General features: G+C 35.6%; 1 protein-coding gene across 1 annotated transcript in view; it reads left to right on the forward strand.

Moving 5' to 3' along the window:
- The window catches only part of LOC149552419 (mediator of RNA polymerase II transcription subunit 7a-like), a 119,250-nt gene that overhangs the window by 7,965 nt on the left and 86,955 nt on the right, over nucleotides 1-24,330 (forward strand). Inside the window, exons 2-3 of the mRNA XM_089787970.1 lie at nucleotides 8,764-8,903; nucleotides 9,110-9,179. Of these exons, the coding sequence (XP_089644096.1) occupies nucleotides 8,769-8,903; nucleotides 9,110-9,179 (205 nt within the window). The 5' untranslated portion in view covers nucleotides 8,764-8,768. The remainder of the gene's footprint in view (nucleotides 1-8,763; nucleotides 8,904-9,109; nucleotides 9,180-24,330) is intronic.

A 24,330-nucleotide genomic window follows, 5' to 3' on the forward strand; every position in this document is an offset into this window, starting at 1 on the left:
AGAAGTTTCAGGACTTGTCAAAATTGAAGAAAGCTCTACCTACTGAATAGCTATTTGCTGAGCAATGTGCTCAAGCACTTTGTTATCAAACTTCTTTTCTGCTTTCTCAATTAACTTATCTTGGGCACTGGAATCTTCATTGAATTTGCTGATTGCCTCTTCTAATTGCAACAAAATGTGTTGAGAAGTATCAACTTCAACACCTATGGCTTCTGTCAAAATATTCTTTGCATCCTCAATAATCCTATATTCTCTGTCTCTCTCTTCTTTGAGTTTCTTTTGCTTTGCCTTCTTTTGTAGAAATTGACCAACTATGTGCATTTGATCCGCAGAGATGCTATCAAAATCCCATTTGGGAATTTCAATTTCCTCATCCAAATCTATATCTTCATCTATTTCCTTTCCACTAATCAGAAGTCTTGGTTGAACTAACTTTGAAGTTAATGCTTTAGATTTTGGAATAGAAACAATAGTGGAAATAGTAGGACTAGCAGTGAAAACTTGTACAGTGCCTACTGGTGGAATACTTACAAAATCCAAAACTGATGTATTTACCAAACTTCCCAAAACTAAAGTATTCACAAGTGAAGTGCTGACATAAGTATTTACAACTGAAACACTTAGAGGAGTATGCACAATTGAAGTAGTCAAAACTGAAGAATCCAAAATGGTACTTATTGCTAGGGAGCTTAAAATTGAAGAACATTCTGTATCCATTGCTGAGGCTGGCTCGGTAACTGAAGGATGCTGCAGCTCGGTGGATGAAGTGGTAGACACTTCTATCAGTGAAGCGTTAAGATGAGAGGTAGCAGGGAGTGATTGGACATTTGATGTATCAATGGTTGTCACAATCAAGTCTGCTGAAGCTGTCTCCAAGCTTGATGATGTTGCAAGTTTTGCTGGAGAGTGAGGAAGTGATGCTATGACAAACGTAGCTATCTTGACTGGGTCAATCTCTTCTTCTTGCCTGGCTTCCTCTTTAGCTTCTTCCTTTTTTTCTTCTTCATCATCCTTTTTAAATTCTTGATATTCTTCTGCATCAATTGTGACAAATGGTGTAGAGTCTTCATCCTTGTCACTGTCATCATCATCATCTTTGATTTGACCAGGATTTTCACTTGGTTTATGAATATGGAATACATTTTTCCATAGTTTTGTAGCATTCTTCACAACATACTCTATCTTTCATTAAAACTAGACAAGTGTTGAACTTTAAAATCATTTTGTTCTCATTGTCTTTTAATGCCTTATTTACCTTTGCATCAGTCAAGTTGGGTACCCACTATTTTAATGTTTGAGCAAAAATATCTTTGACAGTTTGTTTGGTGTTCTCCCATCTAACCTTGACCTTATCTAACAAAATTGCAGAGATCTATGATGCTAGCTAGTCTGGAGAGAATTTCCATCTACCCAATTTGTCCATGACCAGATCTTCAACTTCGTTCTGCTCTGTTGGAGTCCTTGTCTCATACTTAAGTGCTTTAAAGTTGTTTATTCCAGCACCTTCTCTTAGTATCTTCAGCCTTTCTTGAAATGTAGGAGGAGGTCGGTTGAAGATAACATCACTACCTTCTTTTCCTGCTTTCTTCCCGGATCTCCTTATAAATACTGCAGTGGATGGCTTTGGTGGCTTGGTGATAATCAGCTTGCCTTTCTTCCTTGCTGGCTCTTCTTCCTTTTCAGATTCCTCTTCATTCTCTGATTCTTCCACATCTTCTCCTTTTCCTTCGGTAATCATAAGAGGGGTGCTTGCTGTTTTCAATTTTGTTATCCTCCTCTTTCCTTTGTTTACCGCCTGTGGAAGCTTGATTTCAAGTTCAATTCTTGCTTTTGCTTCATCATAAGTTCCAAAGAGAGGTGCCTTTGGATCTACAGGCTCATTTACCAATGCTTCAATGATTTCCTTAGCCTCATCAATGTTAACCTCATATGGAAGAGGTTTTACCCACATAACTCTGGGCCTTACTGCTTGGATGTATACTTTGTCACTATCTACCATAAAGCAAACATCATCCTTATAATCTTGAACAAACTTTTTTGGTATCTTGAATCTGTTATTCATCTTTTCTTTGGAAGTTTCAAAATGATTATCCATGATACTGTCAAAATTTTCACCCATTTCAGCGATATACTCATTGATTTGATATAAAACTGGTGTGTCTTTTCTCCATATAATCATGCCTTTAGAAGGGGAAAACTTTTGAACATAGAAAAACAAACAAGTCAACAATGAACCAAATTTGCATGGGTTATTCTTTGAAGTTCTAATGCTTTCCATATTTTTGTTTGGCTGCTTCAACAACAAATCTGCTAGGTCATATGACAGATTCTTCTTCACGACCTTATAAGCTAAGTCAACTGCTTCACATGACACACTATTGAGTTGACTTGAATTGTCATGTGTGCTATCACATGGATGTCAAATTTTAGTACTGTATCAGTTACATTGCTGATTTTCATTCCTCTGCCGTCCCATTCGACTAGGGTTTTCTTTTGCAACTCATCTCGACCTAGGGTTTTAGTGGCTTTAGCTTTGGTGAGCATGGGGAGACCAGTAATGCGATGTATCATTTTCTTGGTGATTAAAACTGGTTGCTCTAACCATAGTTGACCATTATGAACTTGGCTTAAGATATACCTAATCCATTTGATTTGAAAGTTCCGAGGCAGGTGAGGAATATGAGTTAAACCTTTCTCTTCCAAATGTTTGTGCTCAGGTTTGAGAATTCCATTCACACAAAGTTCACTTAGGGCATTATCCATTTCAAGGGTTCCTATCTCCTGAATTGCACATTTAAAATGAGTTTGAATGTCATATATGAGAAGTACCTTAGGTGGTATCTGCGATTGAGCTCCATTCGGGTCAAGGGTTTCGGCGATTGTTGGCACAAGTTTGAAGTTAGGGGCTTTCCATTCAACACCTCAGACCAACATTTCAGATCCTTTCTTCACCTTGCTGCTGCTACTGGATGCCATGATAACTCGGTAAGCTGAGAAAAATTTCTGAAACACTTCGCTGCAAATTCTGCTCAAAGTTGCTAGGATTCTCTGCAAATCGCTCTGTTATCAATATTCTAAATTCACAATGAAAATGAAGTCGATTTCCTGTCTTTTTGATAAAACTTCCCATTAATGCTCGGTATGATGAGAGCCATAATAACATTGTACGTGACAGCTTGTCATCCACTATCTGTACGGATTGCTCGATGAAAGCTTGTAACTCGGCAACCAAACATAATCATGTTACTCCTGACTTCGCTCAGTAGAGTCCATGACCCAACCTTGCTCGGTAGAGAAGTCAATTCGGTGATAACTATTACCGATCTTACTAATGATTCTTATGTATCTCGAATACCAATGTGAATCATTACTTCCTTTCAATTGGAACTGTTTAAGATGTGACCTTGAAAACACAGTTCCAGTTCTTCCTTAAGAACTTAATTGGAAATGGTGGAGTCATCCACTTCTTGAGTGACATGACTATCATCGCTTGAACTAGCTTGCTCGGTAGATTTAGGAATTCATTGCTGTCTCATTTGCTTCCTGATGCTATCTGCTTTTGCTTTCTCTTCATCTTCAATTCTACCTGTATTCATGCAATTCTTAGCTATATGACCAAGTTCAGTACATGTGTAACATCTTATGGTGGTGTCCTTTCTTCTCATGTGATGTCTAACACAATTCATGCCAATGTGTCCATATTCTCCACAGTAATGACATCTACACCAAGTGTTGTAGTCCTAACCAAATATTGCCTTTACAAATTGTTCAACTGGACTGAATGTCTTAGATCTGCATTTCGATGCCTTGTGACCTTGTTTCTTGCATTTGTGACACTTGCCCTCAAACTTTAGTTTTTCTTTGCATTCATTAGCTTTATGACCATGCTGACTGCAATTGTAGCATTTTCCATTGAATTTTGCCTTTCCATTACTTCAACATTTGTTTGATGTATGACCTATCTTACCACAGTAATTGCAAGTAGGTCTTTGATTCCTTTGAGCACCTTGTTTAGAGGATTCACCTTCTTCTTTGTATCCAAGTCTTGCCTTACCCTTTTGCCTATAAATATTCTGCTCACTTTGCTGATTTAATTGATCCATGTCTGCTTGGGATTTCATTATTCTTTCATTGAGTTGCTTTTCAGAATTTAGATTAATTTTCATCCTTTTATTGATTTGTCTTTTAGAGTTTAAGTCATTCCTTAATCTTTCATTTTCAGATCTCAGACTCATGATTTCTTCATTTGCATTGGAGAGCTGATTAATAAGATTTTCTTGCTGAAAGGATTGATTTTGCATTTCATTGTTCCTTACCTCCAAGTCTTCTTTCGCCTGATTTCTTTGTTATGAAATTTCACACGATCTTATTGATTGAATTTCTTGTTCTCTTTTCAAATTTCTCACTTCTTCTTGCAGGAAGCCATTCTTTTTTAGGAGTTCTTTGATTGCATCATTTGCTTCATCTGAACTGCTTGAGGGGAGAAAATCTTCAATCTTTTCTTCAACATATTGGTGGTCATTCATTTGATTTGCAAGTTCCTTCCTTCTTTTTAGCGATTGGGAAAGATGCTCTTTTGCTTTCTTGATTTGAGCTATGGCCATCTCTAGATCTAACTTTTCATTGTCAATAGCTTTGTCAAGTCTGAATATCTCCATTGCCCTTGATCTTTGCTTAAGCTGTCAAACTTTATCCTGCCACAAAGCTCTGATACCAATTCTTGGAAATATTTAAGATTAGTTAGGTAACTGAGAGGGGAGGGGTGAATCAGTAACTTCAAAACTTTTTACAAATTCAAAACATGATTGCATTAATACATTTGATCTACTGCATGCATAAGAAATAGAGAAACATAAGACACCATGAACACAATATTTGATGACCTAGAAACCTTCCAAATAGAAAGTAAAATTGGGGTGGGGATGATACCCACAAAAATTCAATACTGCAGCATAAAGTTGGCCTGTTAAGGCTTACATTGATCACTTCTGATGATTTGCCTTGTTAGGAGCAATTAGGACTACTAGGTCCACCTTGTTAGAGGTTTTACAAACATACAATGAAGTATGCACTCTGTAAAGAGATTTAAGAAAAGACTGTTAAGTCTCCACTGTTAAAGGATTTGAAGTTGATTCACCTGTTAGGATGAAACAATAGATCTTTGACTTACAACTGAATTGCTGATTGAGATCCTTGAAGTACTGATCACCTCTATGTGATAGATATAACTCTGCTGCGCCTGATATGGCCTTACAATACACTTTGCTCTACTGCTGATTCACATTCGCATGCTTACATTTCATTCACATTATCTCATATCATTACATTACACACTTGGATATGATACAATACATTACATATATATCAATCCAATTTACATAATTACAAGGTCGGCCATTACACAAGTTAACACCAATATTACAAAGTTGGCCCAAATGTAGATACTCGGGTTCTGAAAACTGACTTGGTGAATTTTTGATACACGGTGTCCACTGTCATTACTCGGCATCGTTATGCACTCGGTAGAAGTAGAGGCTCGGTCCATACTAATCACTTCAACGTAGTTTCAAACTCGGTATACACTGGTGACTCAGTAGATACTATGTAACTCGGTATTAACTGCATTCCTTGTTTACCACGATTGTACTCTGTAGACACCATTCTTCATTCAGCTCGGCTAACACTAGCTTCACTTGACTTAAGCTATTAACTCGGTAGAAATTGTAAAGCTCGGTAGACACTGAACTGCTCGGTTTGAACCAAAGTAACAAGAATCGGAATCGGATCGAAATCGGCAAGGCCGAATCAAATCGTGAATCGGCCATGAATCGGAATCGAATCGGCCATGAATCGGAAAATTTAAAAAACTCTTGAAATTTAGTGAGTAACTTATTTCATAAACCCTTTATCGCTGATTCGATTCACCGATTCACAAAAAATCGGTTGGCTTGAATCGAATCGCCGAATCGCGTGAATCGCATGAATCGTCGTGATTCTTGGAACTATGGTTTGAACTGTAGTACATGGCAAACACTGAACTGCTTGGTAAACATTGAACTGTTCGGTCTGAACTGGAATCTGAATAAGTGTTGTCACTAATAACAAACTTGACTCAATGTCAACATTTCCTTCATCTTGTGTGCCAGAGATTTCTTCTTTAATCACTCTATCATCAGCAACAAACTAGCACTTTTTCTCATCTCTAAACTTATTATCCTCAGGAAATCTTTCAGGACATCTAGAGGCATAATGTCCCATCTTTTTACAACAATAGCACTTAAAGGGCAGTTTTCCTTTCTACTTGATCCTTTTGATAGCCTTCTTGACACCATTGCTTCCATTTCTTGAAGCTCTTTCTCTTCTTCTTCAAGTTCTCTTAACTCCATTTCATTTTTCAACACTCTTCTTGAAGAACATTCACCCTTATCCGATTATGCATATCTCTTCCTACTATTGTATCCTTGTAATCTGGTTCAACTTTATGTAAAGAATCACCAAAGTCACTCATTTCAAAAGCAGATAACTTACCAACCAGCCTGTCTCTTGTCACATTAGAAACAATTCTGACTTCCTCAAAAACATTAACTTTGCTCTTGTAAGCAGGGAGCAAAGATCAAAACACCTTTGATACAATCTCTTGTTCATCCAATACACCACCAGCACATTTGATACTACAATCTAATTCATTTTTCTTCAGCTTATAAGTGTTGATGTTCTCATCCTCAAACATTCTTGAAGATTCATTGTCACACATGCATTACCCTTGTGTAGGGTTCACAGCTTTGTCCAGATCTCATGTGCAGTTTTTAGCTCCATCACATTTGTTTACTCTCTATGAGATAAGGCACTTAGAAATGCTTCCTTTGCTCTAATATTATACTCGAATTGCTTCTTCTTATTTGGAGTAGCTGTAGATAGATCTGCAGGAGGAGTGTAGGAGTTCTTTGTGATGGTCTAGTAATCCTTGGCAATGCCTCTTAAATGGGTGATCACCATCCTTTCCATATAGGGTACTTTGTGCCTTCAAACCTAGGACTATCATTCTTGTAAGATGCGATATTGGATCTCCCTCAAGGTAAGCTTCCTTCAAAGGGACCAAGGCTCTGATACCAATTGTTGCTAGTATGGTAGAGAACAATTGGGGCGGGGGGGATTAGTTGTTCCCAAGATCTTGAACATCAAACCCTTAAACTCCAAAACCCTTAAATTGGTGTACCCTTAAATCTGATCAGATCAAATGAAATATAAAGGATGCATGTAATACACAAATCAGAAACACATCCACACAAATTGACACAAGATCTTTATTAGAGGAAAGAACACGTTGCACTGATTACCCAGAATAAGTAAATACCTTGTTAGAAGTATAAACCTATTAAATGTATGGGGAATGCACTTTCATTCAGGCTCACTACCTTACAAACTGACCACTGCAATGATCTGAGATTTTGTGAACTATGAAAATGACATCCACCTATGTCATGTCTGATGCAACTCTAATGTAGCATAATGCAGATCCCTGTTTAACTTCTTGTTGAACCACTTCTGATCATCACACAATCAGAATCTTCCTCTGTTAGCACCCTCTAGCATCCGCATACATGTTCCGCAACTGGATATGCCCTAATTCATCTTATATAAAGAATTAGGTCCCCAAACCCTAACTCATCTTCTTGTGAAATTACCGCACCAAATTTCATAATCAAACCCATCTTTGACCATCAAATCCAAATCGTATCCTTTAGCAATCACCTAGAGATCATATATCTCCCAGATTTCACAGTTTACCATTTGCGCAACATGATTTTCTAACCTAGTCGACCAAGAACAAAAATAATAATATAGATATTATCATTGACTGAAGACACCACTGATTTGATCCTTCTTATATACTTGAAGACCATCTTGTAACATCCTTATAAACACTCATCTATAAAAATCCAATGCAGCCATTAGATTTGCCAACCCTTTTGCATTTGTTCCTCAAGAACACTGACACTAACCTCTGAGACAATAAGATTATGCCATATGGACCTCTAAAGTATTAACCCTTTGAGTTGAGGACACCTGAGTATGTCCTAAAAACACTCCTAAGTTCGCAACAATAGATTCAATCTTGATTCAGCACATCTGATCTTTCTTGCTACCTGTTAACACAGTTTTCCACTGTCTGCCAGTCACCAAATCTGACCTTTCATGGTATCCTCTGAGACTTGGAGTGAACTGAGTATTGACCTTCATCAACAATATCCTTCATGCGCGACTTGATATCTTCAATACCTGGACCTCACTGGACCTCTGAACATTCTGTTCCATCGGCTAACATACAACAGTTCAGTGAGCCTCGAACAAATGAATCTTCTAATCAATTCTTCTGACTTGTCTGCCATGTTGACATCCCTCTGATTCCTATAATATGTTGACATCAATGACAAGTACAACGCATCCAACATACCAATTGTTAACACAAGCATGTCTGATTAACAACTTATTTCGTGCATTTACACATGGATCCATTGTGCACTCAAATATAAGGTATAATAAAGATTTAGTCAAAATAAATGATAATATGTATAAAGAAAAGCACACATAGTAATGGTTTTGCGTGTTATGATTTTATCCTATGCACCCCCTATTTTGATTCCAGAACTTATTTAATTTTGATTAAAGAAAACTTTATCACATCTAGGGTGCTCTTCTCTGCTAGTTTATTTGTTTTTTTTCTTGTTTTGTGATTTGTATTATTGGCTTTTTTGTAAACAGATAACATGGCTGCTTCAACATACCCCCCTCCACCTCCTTTTTATAGGCTCTACAAGGATTACTTGGATAATCCAGATTCAGCACCAGCACCACCTCCACCTGTTAGTGGTTCTTATGTGTTATATGGAGCTACTTACACTGTAAGTTTCTGTTCTTTTGTCAATAATATTTGCTCTGCATGGTTAGCTTGATTTTTGTCTCTATTTACTTATTATGGGTGTTTGTCTTAAATTGTTGGATAAGACACTTTCAGTATTCGCATTTACTGCATTCTGTTGACACTCATAAAAGGGAATGTCTTTTCACCTTAAGTTTGGAGCTTAATGATGAATTATTTGATGGGTAGACTGATGATATTCTTCCGAGCTTGGAGGAGCAAGGTGTTCGCCAACTATATCCTAAAGGAACCAACATTGGTATTTTCCTTTCCTTTATTTAAAGTTATCTTATCTTTCCATACATAATGAGCTCTACCCTCTAACCTTTTTAGAGGAGGTAAATAATATTCTTGTTCTTTGTGCCAAAATTTGCCTTTTTTCTTCTCTTTTTGATACTGATTGGATAAATCTGGAGGACTTTTGGATATGTTGTCTTTCAAATTTAAATTGACAGGGGTTCAGAATCAAGGTATATTTTGATCTTGGATCATAATTCTTGGAGAATATTGATATTCTTAGTAGGTTGTTGGTTTAAAATCATAAACCTTACATTTATTTTAAAAGGAGCCTAAGTCGATCCATTGAGGTTTGATTTGTGTATCTATTTAATTTTAGAAATGCGCTAAATATTTTCCGTTGTTGGTTTGATTGAAATCAGTAGTTAGTTTATCTACGTAAAAGTAGGATTCTTAGTTTGAAGAATCGTTAGCTGTAGAAGTTGTTCATGTGCATGCATTGTGACAAAAAGTATTTCCAATCCTTTTCTATATGTAATTCCAAAAATAATTTAATAAATATATCATAATATGAAAACTAAATACCAGCTAAAAATGATTAATAATAATAACATAATATACAATCAATATTGTAATATAATAATAATGGAATATATAATGATATTATTATATAATAAATAAATAATAAATGTTCTAAATAAATATATTAATCAAATGTCAAATCACACGGAAGAGTGAGCATGAGAAATGATACAAGAGGCAAGTGATCAACAATCAATATATAACAAGTTGCTATGCGGAACAGGAGATGTATAATCAAGAAGGATGGTCATTCATGTATTGTTGAGCATAATAATAATTCATGGGTTATTGTATCAGCTGTCATAAATATTGAATGGGAGAAATATAGGTCAACAACCCTACAAAGAGTCAATCAAACACCTAATCACTAAACATTGTAGAGATGAAATTATCCTACAACCACTAATCACTAAACACGATTGATAATCCCTGATGAATTCAGTTATATTATATAAACATTGATTGTCTGAAGGGGAGAAAAAACCGACTAGCATATAAGGAATATAATGGTTACTTATTATGTATTTATTAAATATTGCTGTCAATAATCATTAATAGTTGAGCCTCCATAATTATTTGGATTTGCAAATTTAGCCTTCGTAAGGAAATACATGTCAGGCTTTATTGTTTCGAACTATCCATATTTAATGAAGAGATTAAGAAACAATCTATATCTTGTGTTCCTGTGAGAACCTTGTCCTCTTATGTGTCAAGGAAAACATAGAGTTTAACTAATTGCCTGCCAAAGACTATATTGTCAAAATACTAATGCCAGTTTCTATTAATACAAAAGTCTATGTTATCATCAATAGTATTTTACACAGAATGGAACCATCTTTGTTTGTCGTAGGCTTTGAAGGGGCCAGCAGTTACAAGTGAGAGACTAAATTTACTTAAGAGGAAATGAAGTACATCCAATTTATTAAGGGTTGCAATCTTCCAAGGATAATCAAGGATGAAGGATCTTAACAAACACCTACTATTATACTTTAAGTAAAGTCATTGACTAGAAAGAAGCCTTTTATAATCAATTTGAAGGAATCAGTCCCATATCCCATAGGCCTGGACAAGGGAACATCACACCATACATTATTCCTTGATTGCAGGTGTGACTAATTTTAAATCTGTGATTGTTTTCCCCTGAGCTTCTGTCTTTGCCATGTCTCTCATCTATAATTACTCTTATGATTATGTAGAATAAAGTTTTGGCTACAGGGATCTTGGAGAAGCTACTAGTTCCCTTTTGGCTGAGGGGGAGGATTTTGAACCCGAGATATGAGGGGTTAATTTGACGTTGGTTGTTGGAAGGAATATGCTGCCCCCAAAGCTCTCATCATTAGTTGTTGAATGCAATATCAAGTGCAAACCAGCCGTTATATCGAAGAGAGCTTTAACTTTTGCTTCTCTATTTTACCTGCTAAAGTGAATTGGGTGAGTTCCCTACTCTTCTGTTAGATCATAAAGCATACTTACATGGTAAATTGTTTAATCTCTAATAGATCAAGATTTACATAGCCTGTATGGAGAAAATGGGCATGATACAAAGCCAACTTCTGAAGTTTTATGAAGGAACAAGATATGGCAGTGAAATCCTTTCTACACAATTCAACTAGAAGACTTCTAAGTTCTTACTCATGACCAGAATATCTTACTAGCTACCTATTAGTATCGTGATCTAAACAAAAATAGTTCTGCTAATTGATAATATCAGTAAACAAACAATGAAATAAACAGGTCAGGGCGATCACTTAAAAGCTTAGATGCTGGTAAGGATGCAGGTTCAAAATTCATCCAAATATTCTTTGGTCTGGGCTCGGACTTGTTTTGGGTTCATCTGTACAAGAATACACACACACACATACACACACAAGACTTCTAAGTTCTACATCCTGCTAAACATCGGTTGGGAACTTGGCAATGTCTTGACCCTCATTTTGAAATGCAGTTTTGAAAAGTCCCTTTGAGTTTTTGTGTACAGTGGCTGTGATAAAAACTGGGTGGCTTTCTCAGGAATAGTTGGGGGCTGTATTTCCTTTGACTTTTTTGAATGGGCTAATTTAATATGTGTGCTTCTTGTTCATCTACATCTTGTTTCATAATATATTTAATAGTCTCTTGTTGTATAGTTAGTAGTTACCTTGTCTTTTCCAGGGTAAGGTTTGATGCGATTTCTAGGTGTTCTGGACAAACAGGCTTTCACTCGATTATATGAACTAGAATATTGTACATCACATTGTCTGCATTTCTAAATGTATCCTTAACCTCCTCCATGTATGTCCATGGAGAAGAATTTGGATGTGATTTGAATTTTGGTTGTTGACTTGTGGAGGTGAACTATTGCCATTCTAATTCCTATGGCAAGAAATTTTGTGAACACATACAAAACAAAAATAAAAGAATGTAAAAAAATAGTTGATCAAAACAAATAATTTGTGTCATGTTTGTAAAACAAAAACGGAGGGAAGATATGAGCAAAACCGAAGTTGTTTCTGTATTTTAAGTCAATTGGAAGCCACTTTTAGGGTTAGAGAAGGTGCCAAGTCAAATGAGAACCCTAAAAAACTTTAAGAAATGCATTTTTTTTGTTTTTACCACTGTTCTTACAAAGGGCCGGGAAAGAAAAATGGTCAAACGAACAACTCAAAGACCAATTACAAATGCTAGTCTCTTGTGTTAATTCAGTAGCTAATTCTGCTGATGCACAGGTGGCAACTGCTACTACACTAGCTCTTATAGGTTCAAAGGGCATCCTTGAAGAGCTTGTGGTGGAAAGCTTGTGGTGGAAAATGTGGATAAGCATCGAGCTCATAGCAGGATGGTAAAAGCATGGATTAATCAAATGAAGGAAGATGTTCCAAATTTTGTAACTGGAGCCAATGAGGTGTATGAGAAGATCCCTATGCAAGAACAAGAGATGACCAAAAAGTCTGGAGCAACAAAAGATTGCTTGGTAGGGAGTAGTGGATGAGCTGCAAGAAATGCCCAAAGTTGATGTAAACATTTTGGTTGCTGAAAAGATCCCAAGTGATAACCAGCCACACATGTGGAACAAGAGCATTAATTGGAAAGTGTTAAACATTAACAGAGGGATGGTTGAATATGAAAAATTAATAGCATCATGTGAGAAAGCTAGAATGAAGGTATTTGAAGAGGTGGTCACTATTATTACAATTGGAGCACTGGTAATAAATCTCCAACATATTAACTGTCAAGTCCTCTTAGATATGTTCACCGATAGGATTCATTCAGAAATAGAATACAAAATATTTGATGAGAGACCATGAAAAATCGTAGCTTGGTTTCAGTCACCTTGGAAGATTGCAATACTTCAGCCTATCGGCATGAGTTGGATGAGATACGGGATAAATACTATGCTGTGAAGCTAAGAATGGAGAATTTTTGCATCCCCAAATATGAACTAATGGCAACAATTCTCAGCACATATGAAGCCTTCAAAAGCAGATCAGCTGGTCCATAATGATAGAATTTCATGCTTCTAGTTTTTTGATTTCATAGTGGCCTTGTACATTGTCTCCATTTTGATGATTTTTGGCTTTCATTCAAACTTTAGTTCTTCTCCTTATATTTGGTTAATTTTAAGATGGTTAATTGACTCATCTCTTTTGGGTAAATTTTCAAGGTTAATTAACCTCACCCTAACACATAAATGAAAGTTAGTTATTAACCTCAAGTGAGTGAGTTATTACAACTCCAAGTCTATATAAGGATGTAACGGTATCCTAAAAAGGAATTCTTTTGGACACTCAATGAATTAGTGAGCAGCATAAGATAGCTTTATAAATTAATTCAAAACAATTTTGGAAAGTGAATACAATTTTGTATTCTGTTAATATTATTTATCTATATTCTTGGTATGAGAATATAGTTATCTATTACAATCTTTGCTCCTATTTATGAAGGCAAATGGTCAAGTTCTTTGATTTGTATTATGATAGACTTTCTTATGATATCTTCAGTGGTTGCTTATGTACATAGTCTAGTTTCCACCGGTGTTATGTACATAGTCTAGTTTCCACCGGTGATATCCAACAAGTCAAGTTTTTAAGTTCCTGAAAGTGTTTGTATATTCATTGTTAGAAGCTTTCCAATAATTCTTTGTTACACTGAGTTATTATTCTAAAAAGAAAATTTAAATCATGTGAGGGAGCTGACCCTCTATATGCAAAGGAATATCATATTCTCAGTGGCCTATCCAACTGTTGAGAACCGATGTCATAATTATTCCATTCGGCCGAAATACGTAGATTTTGAAAGTTACATATCTGTTTACCAACATCACCACAAAGGACACAATCCTCTAAAAAATACTTAAGGAGGAACCATGGAGGAAGGCATCAATCAAGGGATCGAGCAATGAAAAACAAACTGGTACTCATAAAAAGGAGGTCAGATTACAAGTCAGATGAAAAAGAGCATACAAATTGATTGGATCAGGAACTACTAAAGATTGCAGACTATAGTGATCTTATTTCCCTTGGTATGCAAGATAATGATAAATAGATAATCTATCAACATTTCAGGATGGCATATATGACTTATATATATCCTTTATTAATAATTAAAGTAAATAATCATTTATTTTTTGCAATCTCCTGTAAACCATCACACAAGTATTAGGGAGGACCTCAATAAGGTCAGCAGGTGTGTCTTTCCCCTTTAAGTAGCCCACCTCATGCCAGATGGACAAGAGTGTCTGTCACTTGGTGACAGGAGTGTAGCCCACCTCTTTAATACTTCAGAATTTTCTGTAATCTAGATTACACCAAGGCCAACACCAACGAGAAGGTGATTATTCTATCCTATTGGATGTTACAATAAGTCCAGATCCAATATGTGGATAATAATAGTGATTTAATCTAGTTAAGCATAAAGGAACCTTTAAGGGACACCAATCTTGTAAATAAGGTGACTGCCACAAAGGGCACAACCCTTTAAAGGATACATAAGGAGGAACCATGGAGGAAGACATCAATCAAGGGATCAAGCAATAAAAAGAAAACTGGCACTCATAACAAGGAGGTCGACATTACAAGTCAGCAGCAAATGAGCATATTAATTTATCAGATCACGAACTACTACATTGCAGACCATAGCAATCTTATTTCTTGTGCTATGCAAGATAATGATAAATAGACAACCAGTCAACATTTTATGATGCCATATATGACTTCTATATATCCTTTATTAAATTAAATAGTCATCTATATATTGCTATCTCCTGTAAACCATCATGAAAGTATTAGAGAGGGTCTCAATAAGGTCAGCAGGTGCATCTTCATCCCTTACGTAGTCCGCCTCATGCTGGATGGACAAGAATGTCTGCCACTTGGGGCCAGGAAGTCAATTATGGATACTCCATGCTCTTGGGCTTAGTCATGGTGAAGTTAGTGCATCTGATTGAGGAGTCATGATTAAAGGAGCAGGTCCATCTTCTCCTTCTAAGTAAATCACTTCATGCTGGATGGACCAGAGTTTCTGCCACTTGGGTCCAAGAGGCCGAGTATTAAAACTTCGCACTCTTAAGGCTTATTCATGTTGAAGTTAAAGCAATCTAAATTTTCCACACTCTTAAGGCTTAGTCGTGTTTAAGTTACAGCTATCTATCATGCTTTCTCTCCAACCCCTATTATGATGGGTTATGGGAATGAGACTATTGATTCTTTATTTATTCACTGAATTATTTAAACTGAATTATTCAAACAGATTGAACTAATTAATAATGTAAAAACACTTATATGTTACCCAGGTCCCAATCTCTTATTGAATCAATAGTAGAATCATATATCATCTAAAATGATTGCAGGACTTTTTTCAAAGTTTTATATAGCTAAATACATAATTATTGGTAAAGTATAAATTCTAACTGTATTATACCTCTTGTTTTAATTGAAACTGTGATTCTAGGGCAAATTTTAGGGCAATCCCAAAAGGAAACATTAAAGTAGCATGCCAAGTTTGCTCATGACAGTTGTTGTAGATGCAATAGTCCTTGGTCCTCTTGACTGAAAACTACAATCTTTGGACTAATCAACCTTCAAAAATATTCATAATTTGGTACTCATTTATAAAGATGCTACTCCTGAAATCCTTCATAGATCCAGGGATCTTTGCTTTACTTCTGAATAGTGTAACATGGGGATGCATCCCCCCCCCCAAAATTGGGCCGTTTCGGAGATGGGGATTGTCCTCGGGACAGTGTCTCGGCATTTCGGGCGGCGCCATTAGAGTGCCACCGCCGTCAGAGACGGCGAGACGTCTCCGAGACAGCTAGAGGTCTCCGAGTGTGGGGGTGCGGGGGGACGCCAAGGAGTCTCCTTCATTGAGGGGGGACGCCAAGGAGTCTCCATTGATTTGACATTTTGATTTGGACTCTAGGAGACTTGTAGTTTTTGTTTGCATTATATACTTATTTTGATATCATGATTCATGACACATGATACTTATTGTAATCATATTTATGTCATGACTCATATGATCATTGATTACTATTAGATAGTAGAATCTAGATAACTCATACTATTGATTTGAAGGCTGATATATAGAGTTTAGACTAATATTTATTATTTGCTGATGTTCAATGTTTCATGTTCATTGTTTATTTGTCATTTGATCATGAATCATGATATTCCAATTGTTATGGTATATGCTATACCATATGTATAGTATATACACCCCTACTCCTTCCGCCACCCCCCCATCCCCCGCCGCCGTCCCCTCGCCGTCCCCCTGCTGTCCCCAACTCAAGGCCCCTTTGTCCCCCCGTCTCGGAAACTTGTCCCCCCGTCCCCCTGTCTCCCAGGGCGGTGTAACTATGCTTCTGAAAGGATTAAAAAGGATTCGTTTATCAATAAAGATTTTTATTAGTTCCTTCTAAAGTCTTTCTAAGGCTATGAATGATGACTTGGTCTTTCCTCCATTTTCCTAACAATGTTGTCTTTATTGGAATTGGGTAATCTTTGAATCTCTTTTATGTCTTAATGATAGCCTACGCCAAACCTGACTGTGTATCTCAATTCTGAGAGTTATCATTTTGGTATAGGATTGAATTATGTATTTCAAGTTTCAAATATTATCCTCTGTATATAATTGGTGTTATGATCGAGAATTCAGAGTTTTGTTTGTCCATACTGTCACCATCAAAATGTATCTTCCTGCAGTTATAAATAGAGGAGGATGATGTTTGCTGTTACTTCTATTCTAGATGTTGATGCCAACCCGTCTATCATTTTCTGCCATCTATGCTGGTTGTGCCAATTAGTATCATGCTTACTAATAACATGCTGATTGGTCAGTCACGTGTACTATTGGCTGTGTTTGTTTTCTGATCATTTCTCTCCATTCGTAGTTCCTAACTGTATATTCTTTGTTCTCTACTATGTATTCCTCTTTGTCTATATTGCAAATATAATATCCTTCTATATTAGTCATTTTTCCTTCCCCTAAGCTTTTATGGTAGCAGTGTGGTAATTGCCTTTATTGATTGCATTCTTATTGTTGTTTACTTCCAGTTGCTGATGTCAAGTGTTGTTGATTTGATGTCTTTCAGCTAAATCAACTTCTCTCCTTGCCACGTTGATGACTTGTTTAGGGTGGAAGCCTTTGTGAGGTTGAATTTAAATTCTTCCTATACTGGTTCTTCTTTGTGTCTACTCAAATTCCATGATGAATATTTCACTCCAACTAGAAGCTGACTCCCCCTTTAGTTTGTCGGTGGTATAAGCGTTGACTGTAATTTATCAAACTTCATTGTAATCTCCTCTCACTTGCTATCATTATATGCTCCTGGAATATACAAGATCTCTTTTACGAATTTCCCCCATCTCCCCTCGCTCTAAGATATTTTTTTTACGCCTCTACTATTCTGTCCATCTTTTCCCTTCCATTATGCCCAGTGTTTTTTTTTCTTTTCCCCCGTATTGGTAAGGCTATATAATAGAGATATCTAATGATTAGTTGTATCCTCCATAAACTTAGTCGATGCCTAAGTTGTAAAGCTCGCTGATTAGACTGAGTGACTCCTATTTCTTTCCTTGCTTGATATATGCAGACCGGTCATGTTCATCATGATGGTAATCCACCTGTATTACCTTCCGTCTTCTCTACTTTGTCCCATGGTGTTCATGGCTAAGGGTTGATTCCGTCTCCTTTGTGATTTCTGTCTTGGCGGCTTCTACTTCCCTCTAGTATGTAATGTGTCCGTTGTGTCTATTTTTCCTACAACAATGGTGAACTTTGGCTCACGCTGCTACTCCAGTTTGCAAGTACTTCTTCCCATGTTCAATTCTCTACCCAATTCATTGCTACTTCCTCCTTCCTCTCTACCATCGATTATCACATTATATATTTAAAGGCCAATTGGTAATGTATTTTTGGTAAAGATGTGTCTATCTATACAATTTGGTTTATTAATTCACATTTTCTTCTTAATCGTTGTTCTTAGTTTATATAATGTTGATGAGTTTATTATATTATTTTTCACTCTTAACTATTAATACAATTATTGTATATCTCAATATTTTACATATATGTGTTAATATCATATTTTATATAATATATCTAATGATTGTGTGTAATATAATATTTGTATTTGATAGTAAAATATATAATGACAAAAATATATATATAATATTTTTATTACTAATTATCTATTTTATTACTATTTATTACTAATTATATTTTATTTATTTATTTCTTTAATTATTATTATTAAAATCGATCTTGGAAATGGGGACATTACAGTAGACTAAATAAGTTGTCCAACGTATGAAACAAGATAGTCTTGACTTTGGCTTTGATTGTGAATTTGCAGAGATTTGCAACAAGGGAAATGCAGTTCATAGATTTTCTGATCATGATTCATCATTGGCCTATTACTAAGTTAGACTTATATTTTGATGGGAGTTTGGGGGCAACACCCCAATAGGGTTGAAGTACAGCTCAGGCAGCACCCCTTGCAAGGGTCTAGGAGCAACACCCATAGCCCGGGCCCCTCACAAGATCCCACAATAACACCCTAGGCATACTCCCTGTCTTGATAAAGGGAAGGGTTGAGGGGCAGACTCCCACCACTAAGCCAAAATGGAAGCTGTAGCCCCCTGGCCAATAAAGGATATTAACCTTGAATCAAACAACAGAAAATTGGCTAATTTTATAAGACATCACAATTTTCAGATCTTTAATGAGCATCAATTAATGTATCAGATTAAGACAGCAATTATAATAAACAAATGACCGAAGATATTAATTATTTCAATTGATACAGCTTCCTTAACGACAGAAGTGACTTTCTTAATAGTGGAGACTCCCTTAATTAACAGTAGTCATAATAACAAGCAGTTGGTTAGACAAAATATAATTACTCAAGCAGTTTATGTTAACAGTGGCTCACATATAAACAAACAGAAGTTAGTAAGATGATTGAAGGGGTGTAATATCCTATTCCATAAGTGCGATTTCATGAAAGAACACTTCTCATCCCAAAGGGTCAAATCCTTGCAACCCAATGGAAGAGTATAAAAGGCAATACCAATCATTCAATGAAGGACATCAATGAACATCAAATGCAATCTCATCTACAGCAAGGTGATCTGTTATAATCGCTTAATTTATTGTGGTCTGAAGAAGTAGCTATTCATTTATATTTATGTGGCTTATATATAGAAGGAAATATATATTTACATCAGATTTTAAGCAGTAAATGAATGCTTGAATCTCATTATCTATACATTTATCGAACAAGAATTTCTAAATGCAATAATCGATCATGTGGAGAGAGGGGAGGGAGAACGGCAGAGGATTCCTTGCTAGGTATACCGCATCACCCTGATGCTTAAGAGGACAAGCTCCTGCTTAAGGGTTATCTTAAGGGCACCATATTGCCCCCCCCCCCCGCACCACCCACACACACCCACTCCCCTACCCTCATATTGATCAACTGTTGAAATAAACTAGGAGGGACACTCAAGCATAAGAGGTTGAGATGACGGAGGAGAACATTGTAAAGACCTCACCAGGTGGTGGAACCCTAAATTTTTGTAAACTTAAGAGTTCCAGATCCATGATCAAGAAGCAAGTTTCTCCTTACAATCATGATCAGGTATGCACTTCTATTTCCAACTCCTAGAAGGTGGATTGTGAATCTCCAAGTACATATGTAGTTCCAAACACGAAATTGCTCTGGGTACACACCTTTGGACCGTTGTTTCTTCACACTAAAGTATTCTTATGTCAATTTGATTATTGTTCCACATTCTATTTGTATTCAAATGCCTATGTATCAATTTTCAAGAGCTTATGATATCATTTCCTATTTTTTCCTAAAGTTGATGGATATGCATTTTCTTAAAGATTTTCAGTTATGAAATAAAACTTTATCAAAGTGGTAATATCTTGACATTAATAACTTTTTCCCAAATAAGAGTAGCTTTTTTGGAGGCAGATATTTTTGCAAATAAATTCTTGTGCGAATGTTTTGGTATGCCAAAACTTTAAGTTTTGTATCAAAGAAAAATCTGAGCCACGAGGCTGAATTTTCAGAAAGACAAATCTTCAATATGATTAAGTCATTTTATACAGTTATCCTCTCTATCACAATGTAGATACTAGAAATAGTGGATAGATTCATTATACATTTGTATGATCTAACTATAGAGAATATATCGAGAAATTGTGGTTGAAATATCATTCATGAAGAAGATTATGAACAATGGGGGCTTGACAAGGTTGACTAATTAATCACTATTGCAAGGGACACATATGTTTAGTACGCAACTACACTCTGCTGTAAACAAATAATTGATGCTGGAGAAATTTCAACAGAGACATGGTGAATTTGTGGGTGGTAAACCTGTTTAGCAGCTGCTTTTGGCATATTTATCATGCTGAAAATGTATTGCTTTGGTTACTATTTCTGATAATGGATCTCATTCCCATGCCATTTTGGACCGTTTCACTGTCCATATTGCCTTTCTCTATATATACTAAACTCAAACGTGCGGTTTATTGTTACTCGTACTTCATCCACAAATGATCATGTTGAAGTGCCTTGTGATATGAAAGAGAATGCTGATAAATGTCTGCAAGCTTCTCAAGTAAATTATGAAGTGAATTCAAAGGAAATAATTAGCAGTAAATACGATACGAGAAAAGGGGACAGTACAAGACACAACTTGAACTACGCTAAGAACTCCAAGAAGTTGAAAGGCTCTGAACTTAATATCTATAAATGTGATACATGGGATTCATTATAGTCTTCTATTATTTTGGGGTTGTGCAAAGAGGATCCTAGCGATGTAGAACTTAATCCATCTATAAAATTTGGAAGTATGTATATGAAAAGTTACCAGAACTCCAAGATTCCAGGGCTAGTAAGCTGCTAGTTGGTTTAACCAAAACTGTAAAAAATTGAGTGTAGAGAAAAAGGTACCGCTAAAGTATCATCACAAAGAGGAATTAGTAGGGCGAACTACAGTAGACAAAGAAATAATTTGGACTGAAAGGGAAGGAAACACAATTTTAAAACTGCTGTTCAAAAAACTGAATCACGTTTTTCATATTGGGGCATAAATTTGAAGATGTTTTTGAGCTGAAAATGAAGGTTTGTATCCCCCAAATGACCCAGAGACCTTTTCACATTCATGTTATGTAATTTTTTTAAACCAAAACTGTAAAAAATTGAGTGTTGAGAAAAAGGTACAGTTAAAGTATCACCACAAAGAGGAATTAGTAGAGCGAACTGCAGTAGAAAAAGAAATAATATGGACTGAAAGGGAAGGAAACACAATTTTAAAGCTGCTGTTCAAAAAACTGAATCACGTTTTTCATATTGGGCATAAATTTGAAGATGTTTTTGAGCTGAAAATGAAGGTTTGTATCCCCCAAATGACCCTCAGATCTTTTCACATTCATGGTATGTAAATTTTTTACAGTTCTATATACTGTTGGGATGCCTGCATGCCCTAAAACGCCCAGGCTTTTCAAAAAACGGCCCAACAATGTTTGAAGTTTAAAATTATTTTTACAACAACTGGAGATTGCTGTTTGGATTTGGTGAAGATGTCTCAAACAAATAGAGTGCAGCATGTGGAGCAGCAATCCAAAAGTTATCATGATACTTGCATGCAGCAAAATCAATACTAATAAAGCTGAAGAGATGTTTAATTATAGTTAAGGAAAGGAGAATTAGTGATACTATGAATTTCATTCTTTGACAGGTGCCCCACTAAGTAAGTTGCAGAATGGCTATTATGTAGCTATTTAGCAAGACACAATCTCCTGTATCTGTGAAACAAAAATGAAAGTCAAGAGAAATATTCTTATTACACAATGTTTTATAAATGAAATGGTGTGCAGCATTCTTGGGGAAAAGATAGGAGAAATTATCTGGAAACTATTGAGTTTGAAGATGACAAAGTGTGACATTGGAGGAAAATATTTCAGAAAGGTCAATACTAGCATATGATTAATGGAAAATTATTTTGATCACGAGTAAAATACGTACAAGTAAGAAATGATCATAAATTTCTTGAAGAGATAATTAATTTGAAGTAAAATATTTATGCGCAAGAAGAAAAGTGAAAAGACACAAGGTGCAAATAATGCGTGATTTTTTTTCATAATAATGGATTTTGGATGAGGAGTTTGGAGTATGAAGAAATTCAGTAGCCTGTTTTCCAAAATGATCTTAATTGGATTGGAAAATATTTGCACCCACATATTTTCAAAGGGAATGACATATTTTAAAAGTAAGAATTTAGGGCATGCAAAATATCTTGAAAGCATGAGATATTTTTAAGAAATCTTACCAAAAGGATAAATGTTTTTCACATGATTATGGTAAGAAGGGAAAGAATTTGAAGAAAATATTAATTATAAGTGAAACATTTTTTTGGACATTAAAAGGTGAGATATAATGGTGCAATTGAAAGTTCTCAAGAAAAATACTATCTTAAAGAAGACTAAAAATTGAGATTAAATAATTTTTAGAGGATTAATATTGTTTGGATATAAAAGGTTATTTATTTGAAGGAAATATAATGTATTAATAATTTTATATATTATTTGTGAACTAGAGATTCTATAATGAGCAACAAATGTTGCAATATACCATGATCATGACAGGAAGTATTTCTTACCCTAATTATCTCAAAATAATATTTGTATTTATAGTATGATTTATTATTATTATTTTCAATATTATAATCTCTAATATGTTTCTCATGAAGTAATGAGTGTAGGAAATTTTAAAAATTGATCAAAATAACTTTCTAGGAAGAGAAGCAGGCACTCAAGGAAGAAGATTGGTGAAAAATCACATGAGACTTGGAGCAAAATTTATTTAAAAGAAAATATTTTTTGAGGATTATCTTATTGTAACAAATTCGCTTCAGTTGCAATTTTGTTATTAGTTAGGAAAGAGCACAATGGTTCGAAGCTTGTCATGCATCCTTTCATTTTGTATAAGAAAGGATACCAAGACCATTTGTTGGGAGATATACCTATAGATTTATTAAGTTAGATTTGGAACTATTTTGATGATAGGCAAGATGTTGCAACAAAAGCACAAACTTATTGTAGCTGCTTTTTGAAATTAATGCAAAGACTCTATTTCTATGTTCACTTTGAAAATTTGAAGTTCACGTACGTTGTTCAGATGTCCCCTGTGATTATTGATTACAAAATCAATTGCTACTAATATATGGTGAAGAGATTGATTTCAATACATATCTTTGATTGTCAAAGTTTGCATATGAAGTGGTCTTCTTAAACAAATTAAATTCAATTAGACTAGGATTTGTGTTGCAAACTAAATTTCCATTCCATATAGTAGTGGATGGTATAGCACTTTCTCAGGGTTGTATCTAAGAATCAGAAGAAAGCTCGACTCTTTTTGCCCAAGGTTGGATAAGGGACTGGTCTGCAGATTGTTTCATAAAAGTGGGTTATTATCTGACGCTTTGAGGTTCATTATTCTATCAAACATATTCGTAATTCATAGACATTATTACTTTGTTTCAAACGCATTCAGTTCACAATTAAGTACCTCTAAAGCAATCAAACAACTTTCATTTTGATTGATCTTAAGAATTTTTTGCCACCTTGGGAACTCATAAGGCTTTAAATTTGCTATAGAAAAGCTTTCAACCAAGTGATTAAGGTTTAAGGTGAAGGTTTACCCACCTAGGTTTAGTGAAGCCCAAAGTGCAGGGGAATTGAATTAGAAGGTTATTTCCATTCGTTGCCCAAGACTAATTGAGTAATCCTATTAGAGAATTGACAAAACTCTTGGATTTCCAATCTGTGGTTTTGGGAACCAACACCAATTACATACCTTGTAAAGATGTTAAAGGACCATGAGGGAGCATGAGGCTTGTTGGTTCCCAAGACCACAGATTGGGAATTGAAGAGCTTTGCCAATTCTCCAATAGGATTAATAATCAGTTTTGGCCAACGAATAGGGATAACCTCCTGATTTAATTCCCCTGCACTTTAGGCTTCACTAAACCTAGGCTGGTAAACCTTCCTTAAACCCTTATGACTTTGATTCAAGGCTCTTCTATAGCGAATTTAAA

This window comes from Cupressus sempervirens, chromosome 6 (genome assembly GCF_028749045.1).
Source record: "Cupressus sempervirens isolate cs-2001-9-10 chromosome 6, ASM2874904v1, whole genome shotgun sequence".
In the NCBI taxonomy this organism is placed as follows: Eukaryota; Viridiplantae; Streptophyta; class Pinopsida; order Cupressales; family Cupressaceae; genus Cupressus; species Cupressus sempervirens.